This window comes from Bombus terrestris, chromosome 5 (genome assembly GCF_910591885.1).
Source record: "Bombus terrestris chromosome 5, iyBomTerr1.2, whole genome shotgun sequence".
In the NCBI taxonomy this organism is placed as follows: domain Eukaryota; kingdom Metazoa; phylum Arthropoda; class Insecta; order Hymenoptera; family Apidae; genus Bombus; species Bombus terrestris.
The window spans coordinates 839,462-858,266 of record NC_063273.1 but is presented as its reverse complement, the minus strand read 5'-3'; the positions used below and the strand labels follow the sequence as shown (position 1 = coordinate 858,266).

The 18,805-nt window shown below is 38.4% G+C and overlaps 1 protein-coding gene across 8 annotated transcripts in view; it reads right to left on the bottom strand.

Annotated features, from left to right (window-relative positions):
- Positions 1-113: 113 nt before the first annotated feature.
- LOC100643157 (very low-density lipoprotein receptor) overlaps positions 114-18,805 on the bottom strand; it is a 65,156-nt gene continuing 46,464 nt past the window's right edge. For 3 of the 8 annotated variants that reach the window (XM_048405638.1, XM_048405640.1, XM_048405641.1), the window contains 10 exons: positions 16,740-16,862; positions 8,749-8,981; positions 7,805-8,009; positions 6,756-7,067; positions 5,527-5,827; positions 4,948-5,239; positions 4,013-4,493; positions 3,558-3,641; positions 2,422-2,690; positions 114-2,285 (listed from right to left, as the gene is read on the bottom strand). In XM_048405638.1, the coding sequence (XP_048261595.1) occupies positions 2,241-2,285; positions 2,422-2,690; positions 3,558-3,641; positions 4,013-4,493; positions 4,948-5,239; positions 5,527-5,827; positions 6,756-7,067; positions 7,805-8,009; positions 8,749-8,981; positions 16,740-16,862 (2,345 nt within the window). In that variant the 3' untranslated portion in view covers positions 114-2,240. The remainder of the gene's footprint in view (positions 2,286-2,421; positions 2,691-3,557; positions 3,642-4,012; positions 4,494-4,947; positions 5,240-5,526; positions 5,828-6,755; positions 7,068-7,804; positions 8,010-8,748; positions 8,982-16,739; positions 16,863-18,805) is intronic. The other 5 variants (XM_048405642.1, XM_048405643.1, XM_048405644.1 and 2 more) reach the window with 2 other exon arrangements.

Here is an 18,805-nt window from a genome sequence, read left to right as displayed (position 1 = left end):
CAACAATTTCTAAATCATGAAAGAAATCACTTAGTGCTCTATGTTTCGAGATTACATCTTTGAAAATAAGGCACATTTTAGTTGTCGTAGGTATGATAACAATAACGATAGTGTGATTTATTTTATATATTTATTTATACAATAATCATTATAATAAATTATATATATAATATATATTTATATTATGCGTGTGTAGTGATAATATATATTGCATAGAAATAATGTTTGACACGATTTTGGCGAATAGGTTGGCTAAAGTATGCCTTGTGACTCACACAATTAATTGCAACTGATACTCACCACACTCTTGCTATCTTTTGATTAAAATCACCATCGAGCCTCTATATTTTAATTTTGGACTTTGCTTTCTTTCGATTGTAGGTAAGAATACGTGTTTTATTAAAAAGTAGCAAATTCTTTTGTATTTGTATGACTGTAAGTATATCGATAGTTCGATACAATAAATTATCGATATAAAATCTGTTGAAAACGCACAATTTGCAAGAAAATATATCTATATTAGGATAATTTGTGAAAGAATAGAATTGTCAAGCTTCTTTCGTCAATGTTACTTTCTTAAATTATATTAACATTACTAGATAAACATTTTTTATTACAGTAACATGCTACACTTAACTTTATCAGTTGAAAATGAAAAAAAAATGTTAACACGTAACAAATATGTTGCTACTTCTTAATACACACAGCTGTTAGTTCGTCGTAATATCATTATACTCTTTAATAATCTTACCTAGAAGAATATCTGTCTCACATTTAATTATTTAATATAATAATCATAAAGTATATATAATAAGTAAAAGTCTTAAACCCGAGGCGATAGTTCTATACATATACACTGATCATTTTTTAGTAGGTTGAAATACCTAAACAACAGTTTTACTTTTAACAGACACGCAGTCACACTTAGTGTCATTGAGCTGATCTTATTACATCTAATTGGTTTTCAATCTATTTCATTACAATCATAACATTAACAGAATATATCAGCGAGAAGTGTTTTACTATGATATGGTCTACTTATACAAATACTGGCAGTCGTTAAAAAGAGTTCTATGAACGTGCTGTAAACACTGCTTGTATATATCGTGTAAACGACATAAAAGGAGAAACGTGTATTCATGTACAAAAGAACGATTTATACATTTATATACGTAAACGCCACCGTTTGAGCTATTACTGGGATTAAAATGTAAGTATATTGCTATTCCTAAATTTATAATATATCAAAGAAGAAATTTCGATTGTTTAAGAAAATGTCTCTGATTGCTACAAATACCATTAAACATGATCATTTCTGAAACACTTTCTTTTGGCACTATAAAATATTATATAATATATGTAAAAAAACGTTGTTACAAATAATTTAACAAATTCACAAATGATGATAGAAAGTCTCTGACAATTCATTACCATTACTAATGATTCGTAAAATTATTCCTACTATATACTTCGCATATTCGTATGTTATATACATGAGATTCTATCAATGCAACAGTATACATATCTCTAACTAAAAGTTATACTCGACAAAATATATGCTTAAAGAATAAATAGTGAAACAATAACAAGTTAAAAATCTTACATGTAGATAAAAATATTCTCTCTTTCTCTCTCACTTTCTCTCATTCTCTCTCTCTCTCTCTCTCTCTCTCTTTCTCTCTTTCTCTCTATCTCTATATATATATACATATACATATATATGTATGTGTGTGTGTATATGTATATATTTCATATATTTAAACATAGTTGCATCAAGACCCACATAGATTTATAAATAGCACTATGTTACATATTACCGCGTGTAAACGAAAGAGAAACCATTATAAAATAGGATTTTTATTGTATCTTATCGAACTATCCGAAAACTGACGGTTATAACGCTTATTTGGCAACAATTATAGTTCACCTAAGTATTTCTCCCTTTATGCCTCGGAGCAAATCTAAATGTTGCACATACGTGTAGTAGTAGTTGAATGACAAGATGCATAAATTTGTAAAGAAAACGAGACAGTACAAAAAAGAAAAAATAAACATGATCACAGCTGAGTTGGCAGGCAGGTGGACAATTGCAGGCATATAATTGGACAGGCTCGCTCGACATGCGCTTCATCGCTCTTTTTTTTTCTTTTTTTTTTTTTTCTTATACATGATTTTTGTGTTACTTGGTCGACATTATATTTCAATAGCCTGCTAAGCCCGTTTCATTGACAGATTCATTCTTAAACGTAATCATTAGTTCCAGGACTCGTTAAAGGTTCCTGAGCCTATTGAAATTAAACAAAAAAATTATACAAAATATATACATTTATATCGAGGTTCGATAAATAAATAAAGAAAAGTATATAAATAACATACACGATTCTTTTTTTAACGAAATGACACATCACACACAGTAATTACCTCTTCTCCAACCGTAGCAGTGGGGAGTGGAAACCTATTCTTTTCGAGACTAAATTGATCTTCTGTGGTTTTCCTATACACAGGATTATCAAAGTTCATACTCGTTACATTACGATGAAGGTAATGCCTATAGCATAATACTGCTACTAATGCGAGGAGTAACAGCCCTAAGGACGCCACGCCTATCACTATCCCAGCGACTAAACCAGGGTCTGTGGATTCAGACGCTAGACCACCTTTGCCATCTCCATCTGTTGAATGCGTTGGATCTAAAACAAATTAGTCGGTCAGACAAAAGAAGCAAAGACGCGCGAACTAAATCAAAGATAAAGCTAACTAATTAAAAAAGGTATTGTACAGGCGGCCAGAAGTATGCTCCGCTTGGTAGTTATAAGCAATTTCTTCTGGCCTTGGATATTACGCAACGCCGAGGGACCCACCGAATTTTGATGTATTGGAAGACGCGATGCGTCTCTCGAACGAGATAGACTCGACCGAACCCTACTGACTCGACAAACTAAAACCGTTCTCCTAGTCTCACCCATCTTCTCTAAGAGTCGTTCTTTTAATCGAGAGTCTTCGAAATTGACGATTGGTCCGCTTCCTTAAAAACAAGGCCCAATCAGCACTCGCACGAGACTTCGCGACTCTCTCCTAGGATCATCTATCCTTTCTGGAGCGGAGGTAAAGCGATCTCAGGAATCATCGAAGTGAGAAAATTCCTCCGTCTCTCGACAATTGACGCCCGATGAGCGTTCGATGCCAGCGCTTGAACGCCAGTCGAGACTCTATGGAATCCTTAATTTGTAGCACGACTGTTCGCGGCAAGTAATAAAGCAACCTTCTAGGCGTGAAGTGTCCCTTCATACGATCGCCCAAAGACTCTAAACTAAACGTCACAGCCGTGACACGAACAGTGTCAGCAGTGATCGCTAACAAGTACAATCACGACAAGCTTCTTATCATATACAAAGCCACTTTTTTTTTAGCGATTTAGAAACATGCGTCTCGTATAACAATACACACATCGTTATTAATATAAGACTACACACGTTATAAAGCATATCCAAATGTTTCTGATCAATCGATTATGGAGCTATGGTCGTATGATATAGGACGCGTGCAAATATACTTACGGACAGTCGTGGTTACGTTGAGAGGTTCGAGTCTCTTGAATGGTTTACTAATTTCTTGCGTTGTAGGTGCTACAGTTGTACTTACTGGATATCATCCCATATTCATGCAACATCGACGCAAAATATTATGATAAGTAATAAAATAATAAATGTAAGACATAAGCATGATAATTACAGTATAATTCAAGAGTGAAAAAAGAAAAGAAATGAATCGATTAAAGCAATTCGATAACGATACGGTAATACAAAAAAAAAAAAAAAAAAAAAAAAAAATGTAAACATGCTTCGTTAAAATTTTGTATTCGTATTTAAATCGTAAGCGTTATTCCTATCGTAATGTACCATGCATTACCCTAAATTTGATTTCATTCTTTCGACTTCAGTGTCAATGCATGCATATTAAATTAATGCCTGTAATTTACGAACAAATAATTGGCATCATCGGTATCGCTTACCTTTTTCCACGCACATCAAACCGTCAGGTAACAATCTTAGGCCGTCCGGACAAGCGCAACTAAGAAGAGGCGATTTCGAATTAATTCTTGGTGCTGGTAAACACAAATGACTGCAATGACCATTCACAGCCTGACATTGATTCTTTCCGTCTGGTTGTCTGTACGGATGATATACGTGAACGACCATTGGATATTTCAGAGTTCGAAGAGATGTAACAGCTTCGACCGATTGACCAGTAAATTTATTTGCTTTAAATATCGCCTCCTTGTCCCAGTCGGTCCAATAAACGTAGTCTTCGAACGTCGTAATACTGAAGGGATGCCTCAATACTTTCGGAGAATAGAGAACCGTTCGTACACCTGAACCATCGTAATTACACGATCCAATTATATTTAACTTTGCGTCTACCCAGTATATTTTCTTGCCAATTAAATCCAGAGTCAACCCATTTGGCCACTGTACGTCATTGTCGACTATCACCTGCAAACGATAAGCCCGTTGCTTCAGAGACTTTACTCTTATACCGGCGATCCGCTCTGAAAGTATTTAATTAACTTTTGTCTTAAAAGGTCGAAGAAAAAATGAACTTTCTCAGTAGGAAGGAATTTTGAAAACTTTATCCAGTACTATTGCTTAATCTTATTTTATCGATCATTACGATGTATTTAGAACGAGATTAGAGAGATATAGAGAGATGTAGAGTGTATAGAGAGAGAGAGAGAGAGAGAGAGAGAGAGAGAGTTTGAAAAACCTTTGGGAAAAATTCGATATACGCGTATTATTATTGGCGAAAGCAAAGATGCTTATAGTCGTACGATTGCAACGCGTTAAATTATAACTGGATACGAAAAGGAAAGCCGCGTTCCTAAAAGGATCCATAGAAGATTAGCTTAACTATAGATTCGTTCTCTCTTCGATCTTATTATGGATCTACCGTTCGATGAGATCCATCCATTCCCGCTTTCTCTATGCGGGCTTCGTCGCTCCAATCGGTCCAAAACATCCACCCCTCCAGTGGGTTCAAAGCTATCGCTCTAGGTTCTTGTACCCGATCTTGAATCAACGTCTTCCTCATATTACCCTCGAAATTAGCCAATTCTATGGTACTCTTCTTGGAATCGGTCCAATAAATATGACTATATATCCAATCAACGGCAAGTCCATCCGATGTTGTTAAACCATCGTCAATTACAACTGTACGCTCGTTGCCTTCGTCTATCGGAGCTCTAAACAACGATAACGATAACACGTATATGTGAGTAACAAAATATTTCTTATAGGAGAGGAGACGCAAAGATCTCGCGCAGCAGAATGCACACGATATACGTAGGCCATAGGTGAGAAACGCGATAAGTTAGATCTTGCGTCTTTTATTTGTACGTAAAGGAAGAATTAAAAAATTCTTCGACACGTTGTCGATCAACGCCATATCGAAAAAATGTTTGCGTTTGATTTTAAAGTTAAATACGTGTTTCTGTTCGAATTCTTTCGAATTCGATTCATCGTTGCTTACTTATAGATCTTCTTTTCGCTGCTGTCGCTCCAGAAGATCATACCGGTGCGAAAAACGAAATCCAAGGCCGCGGCCATTTTCGTGTCTTTCACTATATTCGTCATCTCCAAACGATCCAATGCCACTTTTCTTATATCGTGCCTTCTGGTAAAGAGCAGGCTGGCGTGACCTTCTGCCGCCTTGCAACGAGTATGGTTCCTGGGATCTTTAAAGTAACCCGGGGCACAGATGCACTTGAAACTGCTCTTTTCGTTCAAACAGAACTGGGAACATCTGCCTGGTTCCAAGCACTCGTCTATATCTGAAGCGGGGAAACGCCACTTTTTACATTGTTTCTCTTTCGTTGCGACAATTATTTTCTTTCCGTTAGAAAGATTTAAGAAAAAAAAAAAAAAAAAAGAAAAAAAGAAAAGAAAAGAAAATACACCATTGTAGTATCGTAAGAGCGTGTTCGTCATTTTCTTATAGAGTTTTGTCAGGTATAACGAGAACAGGGTTGTAACAAGAGGAAAGATGCTCATATTCGGGCGAGTGAGAGGATGCGCGCATGTATGACGAGAAAAAGGAAAAAAAAGCAAAGTGTCACAGCTTTTCTTCAGAGAGCTGTCTTATTGTTGCAAGTAAGAATCATCCGTTGTTAGAGTTATCTTTACTTTGCGAGTTTTCTGTCTGTCTGTTCTTTCTGACTGTTCTGAATCGTTATAAACATTCGTGCGCTATTCAACTATCATTTATCGCAATCTTTTATAACTAAGCTGCGGATTTTCACGCATTTATGGGACATTTAAAGGTGCAAAAATCCACAGAATGCATAATATATGCGGAAATATTGTAAGATACCAAAAAATATAATATTTAGCGAAGTAAAGGTATAAAGTTGTATCGAGAAGCAAATAAATATAAAAATTGCTAGCGAATGAATATAAAAAGAAAAAAAGAAGAAAATGTAATATCCTCATGCGTGCGTAATACTTATATTTTATTATTCGTATATTATATCATGAAAATGGAAAATTATTAAAATCGTCCACTCTATGAGCATCGTGTTTTCCCAAGCAATTAGGCCGGGACTGCGTCGTGGAAACCGCGTCAACATGCATTTCGATAGACTTAAAAATGCAAAGTAATCAATAATTAACAGCGGAAAATGGCCAATATCAATGGTTACGATTTCAACGTTAACGTCAATAACGAAGAACGTGTTTTCGGGAATACTCTTGTCAAGTTACCATCGCAAGTCCTATTGTCAATGAGCCTGTATCCCGCGTTACAATCACACCGGAAGCCGATCGGCAGATCGATGCAAATTTGCGAACATCCACCGTTGTTCTTGGAACACTCGTTCACGCCACAAAGTTCTTCGTTCTCGTCCTCCCAACCGATACAATCACGGTTTTTGTTGCACACGCTGGAAAGAGGGATACACGAGCCCTCGCTACATTCGAATTGCGTCGACGGATCACAAACGGTGGTTTCGCCCGTGCAATTTCTCTCGTCGCTGCCATCTACGCATTCTGCTTTACCGTTGCAATACAAGTGGCCTGAAAATTATTTTTACATATACACACGTACGTAGGATAAAATCTGGAAGGAGAAGCGGCGAGAAGCGCGTTTTGCGCGATGATAAATTAATGCCGAATAAAACAGAGAGCAAAAATAAAAAAAATGGACGAATACGAGAATAACAACCGCCCTGACCAACTTGCTTTTACCAACAAATTCTTGGTTTCCTCGTTCACGGGAAAGTGCACGCGTCTACGTCATGCATGGTATAGTATACAACGTATAATATATCTTGCGTACATTACGAATAAATATTATTTAGCAGAGTATTATAAGCAACTTTAATACGTTAAAAGTAAAATTATGCTTCGTATTAATCTTATGCGCTTTATTTCTCAAAATTGAACGAATAAACTAAATATTTCATACTGTACTATAGGCAAAGACGCTTTTATGTAAACTCTCTGCTTAAAATTAGGATGACTGGTAATTACATAAATTAATCGGGTCATAACGTATCGATTATCTATATTTTACAGAGTACACGGCATACGTTATTTACCAAAACTAATTATGAATATATACGCTAAATGCATCATTTACGAATACAATAAACGCTTCGGGCCAACTATATATGTTCCCCTTCTTTATGAATTTTCTCCTGCAAATCACGATGTCTGGTATACGTAGTGGCGCATTGTGCAACGCGACAGATAGTATCCGTCGAATTACAAAAAAAGGCAAGCTGGTTAAACGTTCTCGTAATTAAGTTTACCTGATATACAATTACGATGATCCCCGCATTGGAATTGATCCGGCCTGCATGTAACGTTGTGACACCGTTTTGGCAACTCGTCGGCCCCGTTGGGGCAGTCTCTTTCACCGTCGCACACCCAGCTTTTGTGTATGCACGTGAAATCGTCGTCGCAGTCGAAGTCTTCGTCCTTGTTGCAGTGGCTTGGTCGTTCGCCGTTCGAATACTAAAAAGATTTCATAAATCTTTTACTTTGCGCCATCCCTTTCTTTGCACGGGTCGCTTTTTAATTTTCTGGACTTTAGGCGGCTCTTTGCGTTTTTGCGACGTCGAAACGTAGACGATTCGACGGTGGGAATTAACCGAAGCGAATACGGTCTCGCGAGTATGTTAATTTCAAAGATCTCAACGATGACGCCAACGCCGAACAAATGGTCGATACGCGGTTTTACCTTATTTTCCGGGTATTTGATTCTAATATACGAAGTTGTGGAGTTTTAATTAATCGCGATGCAAAGCAAAGCAAACCCGGTTTCGCTGCTATGCTAATTAGGAAAGCGGCAACGATGACGAAACTGTCTGCAATTGTTGAGATTTTTATATACAAGACCGACCAATTTCGCTATATTTCGCTATATATTATATAGATAGTATGGTATAAAAAAAAAAAAAAAAAAAAAAAAAAAAAAAAAAAATACGTTACGTTTCCTTAATGTACTCGTTATGCGGTTAAAAGTTAACGGAGTGAGATAAATATTAATCAGCCGGTTTTCATAAAAATGCCGCTTCTGGAAGAAATAAAACTACATAAGAAGCGCCAGCAGAGAAAAATGACGCGTATCTTCGGACGAACAAACTTGTCCATTCGAGATATTCACGATAGAATAACAGTCGATAAAGTTTTTTCCTTGTGCGACTATATATCGATCGCGTGAGAATAAAATATCCGATCGACCATGTTTTACCTTACATCCAACTTCGTCGATTTTATCTGGGCAATCGAAATCACCGTCGCATCTCCATCGAGACGTTATGCAGTAATTCTTGGAGCAGGCGAATTCTGACGGACCACAGGTGACCGGTTTGCAATCTTCCTCGTCGCTGCCGTCTTCACAATCGTCGTCGCTGTCGCACACCCACGTTCTCTGGATACATCGCTTGTTTGCGCACGTAAACTCGTCAGATCGACAAGTGTCGTCTGGAGAAAACGCGTTTTATGTACACGCAAGAAATAAATAATAAACAAACGAACGAGGTAAAAACGATCTACGACAAAGGCGATACGACAAATTTGTTTTCAGCGAACCACTCGTATTTTAACACGGATATGAAATTTAACACGACGACCGAAAGAAACATCTTTAACGTTATTCTTTGACATATTTACCGCTATTTATCATATTTAACGTATCTATTACTCTCTTTAGAATTTCGAAATATTTCTTCCAACTCGATCTCCTCGAATAAATTATCGAATATTCGATCGATATCGCTTCGTTTTCGCGAAAGAAAGCCGGTGTTTCGCTGAAGAATCCAATGCGAACAACTTGCTTCTTACGTCTATCGTTAATACGTTCGTTTGTAGCGTCGCGCAAAAATCTTAGACCATCCACGTTACTAGTTTCAACGTATTTTAGGAAATCCTTGGCCGCGTGGCACGAAAAATAACAGACACGAGTGTGTTCAAAAATTATTCGTACCAAGAATCGTAAAGGAATATTTTAAAAGCTTGATCAATAACAAACTGACTGACTGACTCTATTCTTGAGTTTAACGTATAGCGAAGATTCGCCACGTGGTCTAAGGCTTTTACGCGGCACGTTTAGCGTTAAAACACGACGCACAACGTCAAAGAAACAAGGAAAAAAGAAACGGGGCAAAAGAGAAGAAGCGGCAAACATTGCTCAAACACGTGGAAATACATATACGCAACGTATCTATTCGATATCCACGATGCTAAGAACATGGCGCGTGAACATGGATTTTTCGTTCGTACGCAAGCTACCCGAGGAAAACGAAATTCGAAGCGTAAAAGACCACGGTAAAAATCAGGAACGTTGGTCACTCGAATTAAATCTATGCTTTATTCCGCTTTTTTACGGCAAACACGCCCTCCCCGCCGTGTCGCGAACGCTACGACGTTTAAATTATGCGAGAAGCTATTTGCAGCACTTTCGAGAGGATGTAGCGGAAGGAATAAGTTTCTCGGCATAGTCGCGTAATTAAACGGGATAATTAACCGGTCCTTAATCAACGACAGACGCATACCGCTACCACGACGTTACTTAACATTAAGCGCACGACATAACACGTAGAAACTGCTAGCTTGTTCGTGCACGAGCTAAGAAATCAGGCGCCGAATCGTTCGTTACCCTCGTAGACGAGTTTCATCCGTCTGGATGAAATGGCACGAACGCTACGAACGAAAAATCAAACGTTTCGTGACCAATGTGCTCGCGTAACGTCGATTCTCGCTGAAATAAGGGACGCGTTTGATCGTCTACAATGACACTCGTGCATACGATCAAACGAAACTTCGTATCCAACCCTTTGCAGTTGTTACGCGGAATTTCTTCTTCTTGATACGATTATCGATATATCGCGAACCTTTTTCCCGAGTTAAGTGGCAAGCTAACTATCGTAAATCGCATTGGAAGGAAAAACGGTATCAACTTGCAGATATTTATTCCAACGAATAACGATTAACGTGCGACGATCCGCTGTCTATTCCAAGAATTCGAGGTCTCTTATTTGAACATTTTGATAAAATTAACGAACGTGTCGATATTATACGGGACAGGCAAGAGTATACGGAAATAACGCGATCAAAATTTAAACGCTTGCGACACGTTGAAATTGAAAAATCCAAATCAAGCGTACAGAACATTTACGTAGGACGTCCTAGATTTTTCCCACCAAATAGTATTATCGGTGTATTCTATGACTAAGCGAAAAAAAAAAAAACAAGAAAAAACAAATAGAAGCTAATAAACGCTGAATCAAAAAGTTAGGGCAAAAATATAAAACAAAAAGGGATTGGTTATTCGAGCGATAAAACGTAGAAATGTTACATCGTTTTTCATCTTTATCAATGTACACATACTATGCTCTATCGCGTATTCGATAAGACTGAAAGAGGATTACGTATTTATTACATTATGTTATGTTACATTTCTATTAAACAACGATAAAGTATCTTTCGTAGAGTATTAAGCGTAAAAACGTTTAAACGAAAAAATCGGGATCGTTTAATGGATAGGTGTCGTTTTCCAACGAAATAACGTTACTTTGTGCATCGATGAGGAACAAGCGAAAGATATTGGATCTTAACTGGAATGTTCACTCCCCCGTCCTGCTTATCAAATTATCAAATTAGCACGGATGGGCGACTCTGTGTGTTGTTGGCAAATAGTCGCTAATGACCATGGTAGGCGATGCGACTTTAATGAAATAATAATCAAAAAAAAAAAAAAAGAAAAAAAAGAAAAAAAGAAAAAGAAGGTAAAAAAAGGAAAAAAAAACAAAATAGCTACGTTATTCGTCCTCGACTATCATCTACTCTCCAAAAATTTCATCTCTGTAAAAGCTTTTTAATGGCAAGGAATCAAATACGTAGAGGCGTGAAAAAGCTATTCGAAAGAATTGATTGCTGAAAAAGGTAAAACGTTCTTCGGCGAGGCAATTACAGAGTTACTCGATAAATGGCAGGAAATCACTGAAAGAAACGATGCGATGATTCGATAAAATGCTAATTTTGTAAAACTACGTGCAATTTTCTCAAATTTTGCTGCCTTTCCAACGTAACAGAATTAGCAATTGTCGCGCCGTTTCGATTTCCACGCGTGTCGCCACGACACGATAAATCCGATCTATCCGATTACGAATCCATCTTATCGATCTAATCCATTATTCGCGTTCTTTCGATTACATTCCGATTAACGTCGCTTAAGGCGCGTACGAAAAACCAATCCATCGTCGTTTCGTATTTTCGCCTGCTTTTAATCGATCAACGAATTAAGAAATTCGTGTGACGTACGATATACTTTATAACAGTTCGTTCAGAGGTACGAACCATTTTAGGACACGCGTATATTCGCAAATCGTAACTTTCTCGTTTTACCGTAAGTACCCGCATTTCGAATATTCCGCGCACACATTTTTGCATATCGTACGAATCTTGCGTATTTCTGCAGCTTCGATTTTCGCATAAATGCATAAAAATCCGCGGTACTACTAGCAATCGCGTATCGTACGATTCTTCTACCTTTTGCGATAGCATGGAAGCATCGAAATATTTAATATCGCGTTACTATCGCGTCGCTCTGCATTCCTTCGTATTTTGCGAACGATTCTTCGTGCGGTAACGATCATACGTACATAACGAAGTTTCTTTCAACGGCAAAGGGTCGAATGATAATTCAGCAAGCCAACGAAGAAGCGAAGGAAAAAACACAACAAAGAGAAATAACTACGGACACGATAGCGTGAACATGATAACGAGACGCGAATCATCGTGACGAAGAAAATCGATCGGGCCGCTGCGGCGAAAAACTCGGCACACTCGTGTAATATATATATATATGTATCTATCCGAAAGGTACAGTTCGCGCAACCTGGCCACGAAGAGTCGGTCGTCTAAAGCTTTGCCAAGGGAAACCAAGCGTTTTTCGGAAGGGAAAAGAGTCTCGCTGACAAATTTGCTCGGGCATGACTCGAGGTTACTCCACGCCGGAGGAAGTTGTATATTTACATGGGAAACACGCTTCCACGATGATATCTCAAGTTAGTTTTTTAAAATTGGACAAATCTCTGCATACGACGTACCTCGAACGATAAAAGAGAAAAAGGTTTGGAAGAGGTTTACGATGAGAAAGAATCGAACGAAAAAGATACTTTTCTTTTTTTTTTTTTTTTAAGAGATTTTTTTTTTTTTTTTTTTTTTTTTTTTTTTTTTTAGGATGCAATAGAATAGAACAGCGTTTGGTTATCTAAGGAGATATCTTTTCTTATCTTTATAATATCTTATTATCGACTCGTTAACAGGGTGGTATTTTTTAAATCAGAAGTCTACTCACGGAATGAAGATTTAACGAAACCGAAATTTCTCAAATTTCCTGGTATAGAAGCCACTTTTACTATCAACTTTTACAAACGTCACGGCATTCTCTAGATACGCGTTTACGATCTTTTACCGTTTAACCGATTCTCCGGCAACTCGATGATATAGAGATAAATAAATATAAAATACGGGAATAAAAGGGAAATGCTGTAATCAGAGTGGTAGAATCGAAGAGGAAAAAGCATCGTGTGTAATCCGGCAATCGTGCGGTTGCGCGAAAGAGACTAATTAGTAGAGAACGAAAACGATCCTCGTAATCGTAACAATTACATTTAAAACGTAATAAAAAAAAGCAGCAAGGTTGTGGAAGTTGCGTACGTGCGACAATTATTAATTAGAGGGAAGCATGCAACATGCTACTATTACGAAGCACGCGGTGTTCTGTATTAATCCTTAAAATACAGAAGCTAGGTAGCCGCCAGCTTTCGGTTGTTTCGTTCCTCTTCTATTACGTGGACACCGGCGACTCTAACTTTTAATATCCACCCTAATAAACGCGTCGTACGAACAACACTTAACGCGATATTAACAGTCCATCACGGTCCCCCAGCTCGATAATTTTATTTCTCGGTGGGCGGAGAGTTGGAAGTAGAATTATCTTTAGATATATATATTAAAAAAAGAAGAAAAGAAAAACGAAGCTGGGAAGAGTTTGAGTTTGAGTTTGAATTTTAGGGGCAAAGTTTCAATTTTGTCGCCTTAGAATAAAAGTAAAATAAATAATAAAAAACGAAAAAAGTTGACAAAATACGAAGCGCCAACTCTAAATTTTGAAGGCGAAGCTTCGAATATGTGGCGATCGGCGCAAAATAAAAATTAGAAAAGAATTTTTAATGGTATAAAAGACGCGAAAGGAGACAGAGAAAGTCGACTTGGAGTTTCGAAGATAAAGTATCGAATTTGTCGTAATCAGAGCGAAGTTGAGTCGCGTTTTTTAGAAACAAAGTAAAAAATCGGAGCGGAACATCTGCTCTTTAAACTTTTGCGGGTGAAAGAAAAAGGGGCATTTGGATTTTTAGGAAATTTGCACGATACGATAGATCGAACACGATTGCGAAACAAGACAGGTAAATACCTGGCTAAATAGCGGAAAGTATCAGCGACGAGCAATGCTGGCGACCGAGCAAGTAAACTGATCGCTCGACGCTTTTACTTTCGCTATAAATCTAATCCGACATTTTATTTTGACGAATCCGACGAAAGCGACCGTATCCAAGGAAAAGAATTTATTAATCGCGATAAGCGTACGACACGCCTTCGAACAGTTCGATAGCTCTCTTTCGTTTCCTCAAATACGAAAAAGCATAAAAACGAACAAACAGCAAAAGCCGAAAGAGAAACGACAGAGATTTTCTAAATACTCAAAAGCTTTTTGGAAAATACAAAGGGAAAGAAAAAGAGCAAAAAAAAAAAGAAGAAGAAGGAAAAACATGCTCGTCACACAGACCTTTTTATATTTTAACCGTCGACCGACAGGGCGAAGTACGTGTTACATAACCATCGGAGCGGACCAATTTGACCTCGATTAAACAAGTTGGCCGAGTGTGCGTTTCGACTAAAATATGTAACCGTACTTGTGACAACGGCCGTTTAACTCGTTAAGAAAACTTTGAACCGTAATAAACGATTAATTTAACTTTCTCGCGCTTTATCCGCGAGTCGACCGATCAGAACGATCGGAACGAATGGTTCGAGCCCAAAGTGGAAAATTAACATGGACGTTTCAGAGACAGACTGTAACAGAGCGTGTTACAGTGGTAAAATCAATAACGGGGCTGTTTTAACTTGGTCGTATCGGTCGAGGGTTAAAGGGTTTAACGCGTTAATCGCCAATATCCTGCTTGATTTAAGATTATCCTTCGTACAACGGGAATCTAGGGGATATCGTAGTATATACCGTAGAATTGTGTCTCTTTGATCGTGTATACACCATTTAACAGCGCAGAGCTTAGGTTCGAGCGTTGTGCGGTTTCGCGTCGCTTGCACGAGCTACCGCGAGATTACTGCGCTACGGCATAATTCATAGCACGACAGAACGGAAGAGGAGCGTTCGAAAAGGCATAAATGAAAAATAGCGGATCCGATGGTTTCTTTTTCTCGGCCGAGCTTTCTCTTTTGTACGGAACTCGATGTAATCGGGAAACGTACAACAAATATTTTATCTCGGTCTAGAAACGTGCCCCGAGCGGTAGACCTTTCGAAAGTTCGCGCGTTTCATCGAAAAACTGACAAATACGAATTTCCTACTGATTTATGCAAAGCCGACCCGGTTCGACTCGGCCCCGCTGCAAAACATTTAATAATTCATTGTTTAGCCAGGCGAATACAGCATTAGCGCATTGAAAATGCATGAAGTTAGAAACACGTATAGATCGCAGTGAACGGATCGGGACAACAATTGCTTTCCAGTACCGAATCCTCTAAACACGACGAACTGAATTCCGATCGAGACGTTCACCGATGATCGTTCTCCGACAGAGAAACCTTACACGGGATTTTAGATTAAATCTTACCGGTTGACCGCCGATTTTTATGCATTTATTTACGATTTTAAAACGCAAATACGAAAGACTATACTGTACTTTTGAAATTATATTTTCCAACATATGAATTTGCATAAAAATCAACGGTCTATTCGTAAGGAATCATTCGATCGATTCTATTACGAATTACGCCGTATTTGCTAGCGAATTTATACGCGAGAATGTCGCTTGCGTCGATAATGGAGGAAAGCTCGAAGTTTTCGAAAGTTAAAATCATGTAATAATAATACGACATTATCTAAACAAAGTAAAAGTAGCTACTTAATATTGTTCGAAGGTTCGAATAAAATACGGAAACGGAATTGATTTCAGAGAGTGACACGACGACTAAACGAATTTGTCTTTTCACCACCGACGATATTTCGATACCATCGAAATAAAACGTTCCCTATTCTTTGCAAATATTCCTACCCTACCGGACGATAAACCGCAATTCGATATGCGTTCGTCGAACAAAAAATGTCCCACTCATCCTCGCTTCCTTGTTTGATTAATTCTCCCCTATTTCATATCGCGTATATACGCGATACTACGCAACTACTTTAACCGATCGAACGATATTTATTTTCGGTAAAACTGCTCTTGAATCGAAACAAGGAAAAAAAAAAAAGAAAAAAGCGTAACAATTGATAACACAGTAACGAATAAAAACAGAATATATCAAAGATCGAAAGCGGAATTCAGTCTTGTAAGAATTAACACGCCGATTCTTGCTTGTACGTGACGTACGTATTGATTAATAGACTAGATATATCGGTAATATAATAAGTAGCTTGTATCGACGGAATTCGGAACGACGTTGTTTATTCGATTAAAACGTTGCAACGAATATCAAAATTTCGATTCCCGTACCGCAACTACGGAAGATATTCGCACATATCCTGATCCTTTGACGGAACGTTTCGTCCTTAGATTCGATACTTTACGTTCGTAGCGGTAAATTTTTATAGTCGCGCGAAAATACTACCGAACGATAGGAAATTTAATATACTGGAATATCTATTGGGTAACGCGTAAGCGCTACAACAGACGCAATGTAACGTGCAAGTACCTTTTGCAACCACTACGGCGTTCATGACGCCGCCACTAAGCTGGAAACTTTCGTTTTCTAGCTTATTTTTTAAGCTTGTCCGCGAAAGGAATCGTTAAACGGACGTAAAGTAAGACGGTAAGTAAAAAGAGCCGAGATCAAAGCACGCGATTGGCGATCAACGTGAGCGGATGCAAGCAAGAGAAAGCAAATGTTACGTGAAGAAGCGTAAGCGTAAAATAGAGTGCCCGTGCAGAATCTTACTGCACTCAGCCTCGTCCGAACCGTCCGAACAGTCTAGATGGCCGTCGCACATCCACGCGAGTGCCACGCACTCGCCGTTCCCCGAGTGACACGTGAACTGATCCGCCGTACAATTCTTCGTCCCTACAAGATGAGGATCGATTGGACCGTGATTTTCATTCGTGACAAGGTGCCAGCCACGCGGCACCGCACTCACGGCCAGAGATCCCGTTTCGCTCTCGCGCGAGTGCACAATGCCATTCGACGAGCTCTATTTTCGTCGAGTGCGAGGAGAGTCGTCTCGAGAAACCGCGAATCGCATCCCCAGGGTCAACTGCATCTCGCGAAAAATTTACTCACCGTCGCTTTGTTCAACGCTTAAGGAACGCGATCGTCCGCGAGAAATTTCTTTCCTTTTTTTATTTACCTTCGTTTCTCCTATCCTTTCCTATTTAAGTTTAGTTTTCCTAGTTAAGTTTCTCAATTTAAACCGATCTTGATTTAATTAACCACGTTGAATCACACCGGTGCCATTATACCGGTGGAAATTTGTCGTTGCGAATTATTCTTTACAGTTTCAACGCTTCGTTCGTTATTATCCGTCTTGTTTCGCTCACTTCCACCGACTCGATTCTGACTCGGTTATAATCGAGAATCTGTACAATACCGAACGCGTTAACGGATTTAAGCTCGGGTCTTGTTGCGAGACGATGTCAGTGGCCGGAGATTCGATGGTCGACCGTCTATTTTCAACCTAACGTTGTTTTAGTTTCATAGCGTTTTCGGACGAAGAGCGAGAATTTAATGGCACGCGAGAAATTATATCGTTTGAACGTTAGCTTGTAACGAAAGGATATACGCAGCCACTAAACGTTACAACACTTTTACATTCGTTACGGTTCTAACGAATTTCCTTTCGTTTCGTATCTTACGTCGTAAGCCACGATGCGAATATAAATAACAACGGATTAGCAATAAAATGGAAAACTAGGAAGAAAAACTCGTTTCATCGCGAATCTGTACTCGATAGAGATATCATATCGAAGGTACGTAAACGAGAAACTTTAACTTTCGCTATAAGAGAAATTTCAGATATTTCTATCGATACACGCGTCTTTTCTCTATTTCGTATTGCGAGCATTCGAGTTTCGCGAGTTCGTAAACGTTCAGAGAACGAAGATAACGGTGTTCGAAGGATCGTTGGTCTACAGTTTCGGCTGATGTTTTCCTTATGCGACTAGCTGCGCGCGTACAAGCTTCGAAATTATTGCCGAAAGATACGCGTGGCCAACGCGTAATCCGGTAAAGCTTATTAATGGATGATCTAAGAAGACGCGGTTCTGAGAAAGTTACGGCCAAAGTGCACCGACTTATTTCAATAAGCTTAGCTCTCAGCTTTGTACCTGTTTAGCATTAACAAAGCGAATAACACGCACGGTGTAGAATCAGCTGTACGTTACCTGGTCGTAAATTTTAACCAACGAGAGAAAAAAGCTACTTTACGCGCGGTATGGAAGAGATATGCGAAACACGAAAGATACGTAACGCACGAAAATATTATAATAAACGAAAAATATATAACACGAATAGGTCTATCAAACGTGCCAAACGATTTATTTAAACGATCGTTGAAAAAGTATCAGTTTATATAATAGGTAGAGGAATTAACGTAACGAATAAACGACGGTTACTGGAAAATGAATAATCGTTGGACAACGTTACATCGAAACGAGCGACAAAACGTTCGAATAATCGGTGCGCGAGAAAACGATATTCGGTGAAGAACAAAAGACGTTTAAATTTCAAATATTTGGCTTTTTCTCGTTTGGTTCGAACGAACTTTACGATTAAATAGGATTTGTTCGTGCTTGTGTATTACGTTTATGCGTTTACGAGAAGTGATATACGAAAATATACGAAACGATAAAAAGACAAAACTGATAATTATGCCCGGGCAAAAGTATTTAGACCAAGATACCGTTCGACTTTAATTATAGCTGATCGTAACGTAAATTCGTAATAGCAAATACGAATCGGCTTATCCAAAGACTCGTCTCGTTGCGAAGGGAACCCTTCCGTCGCAGACC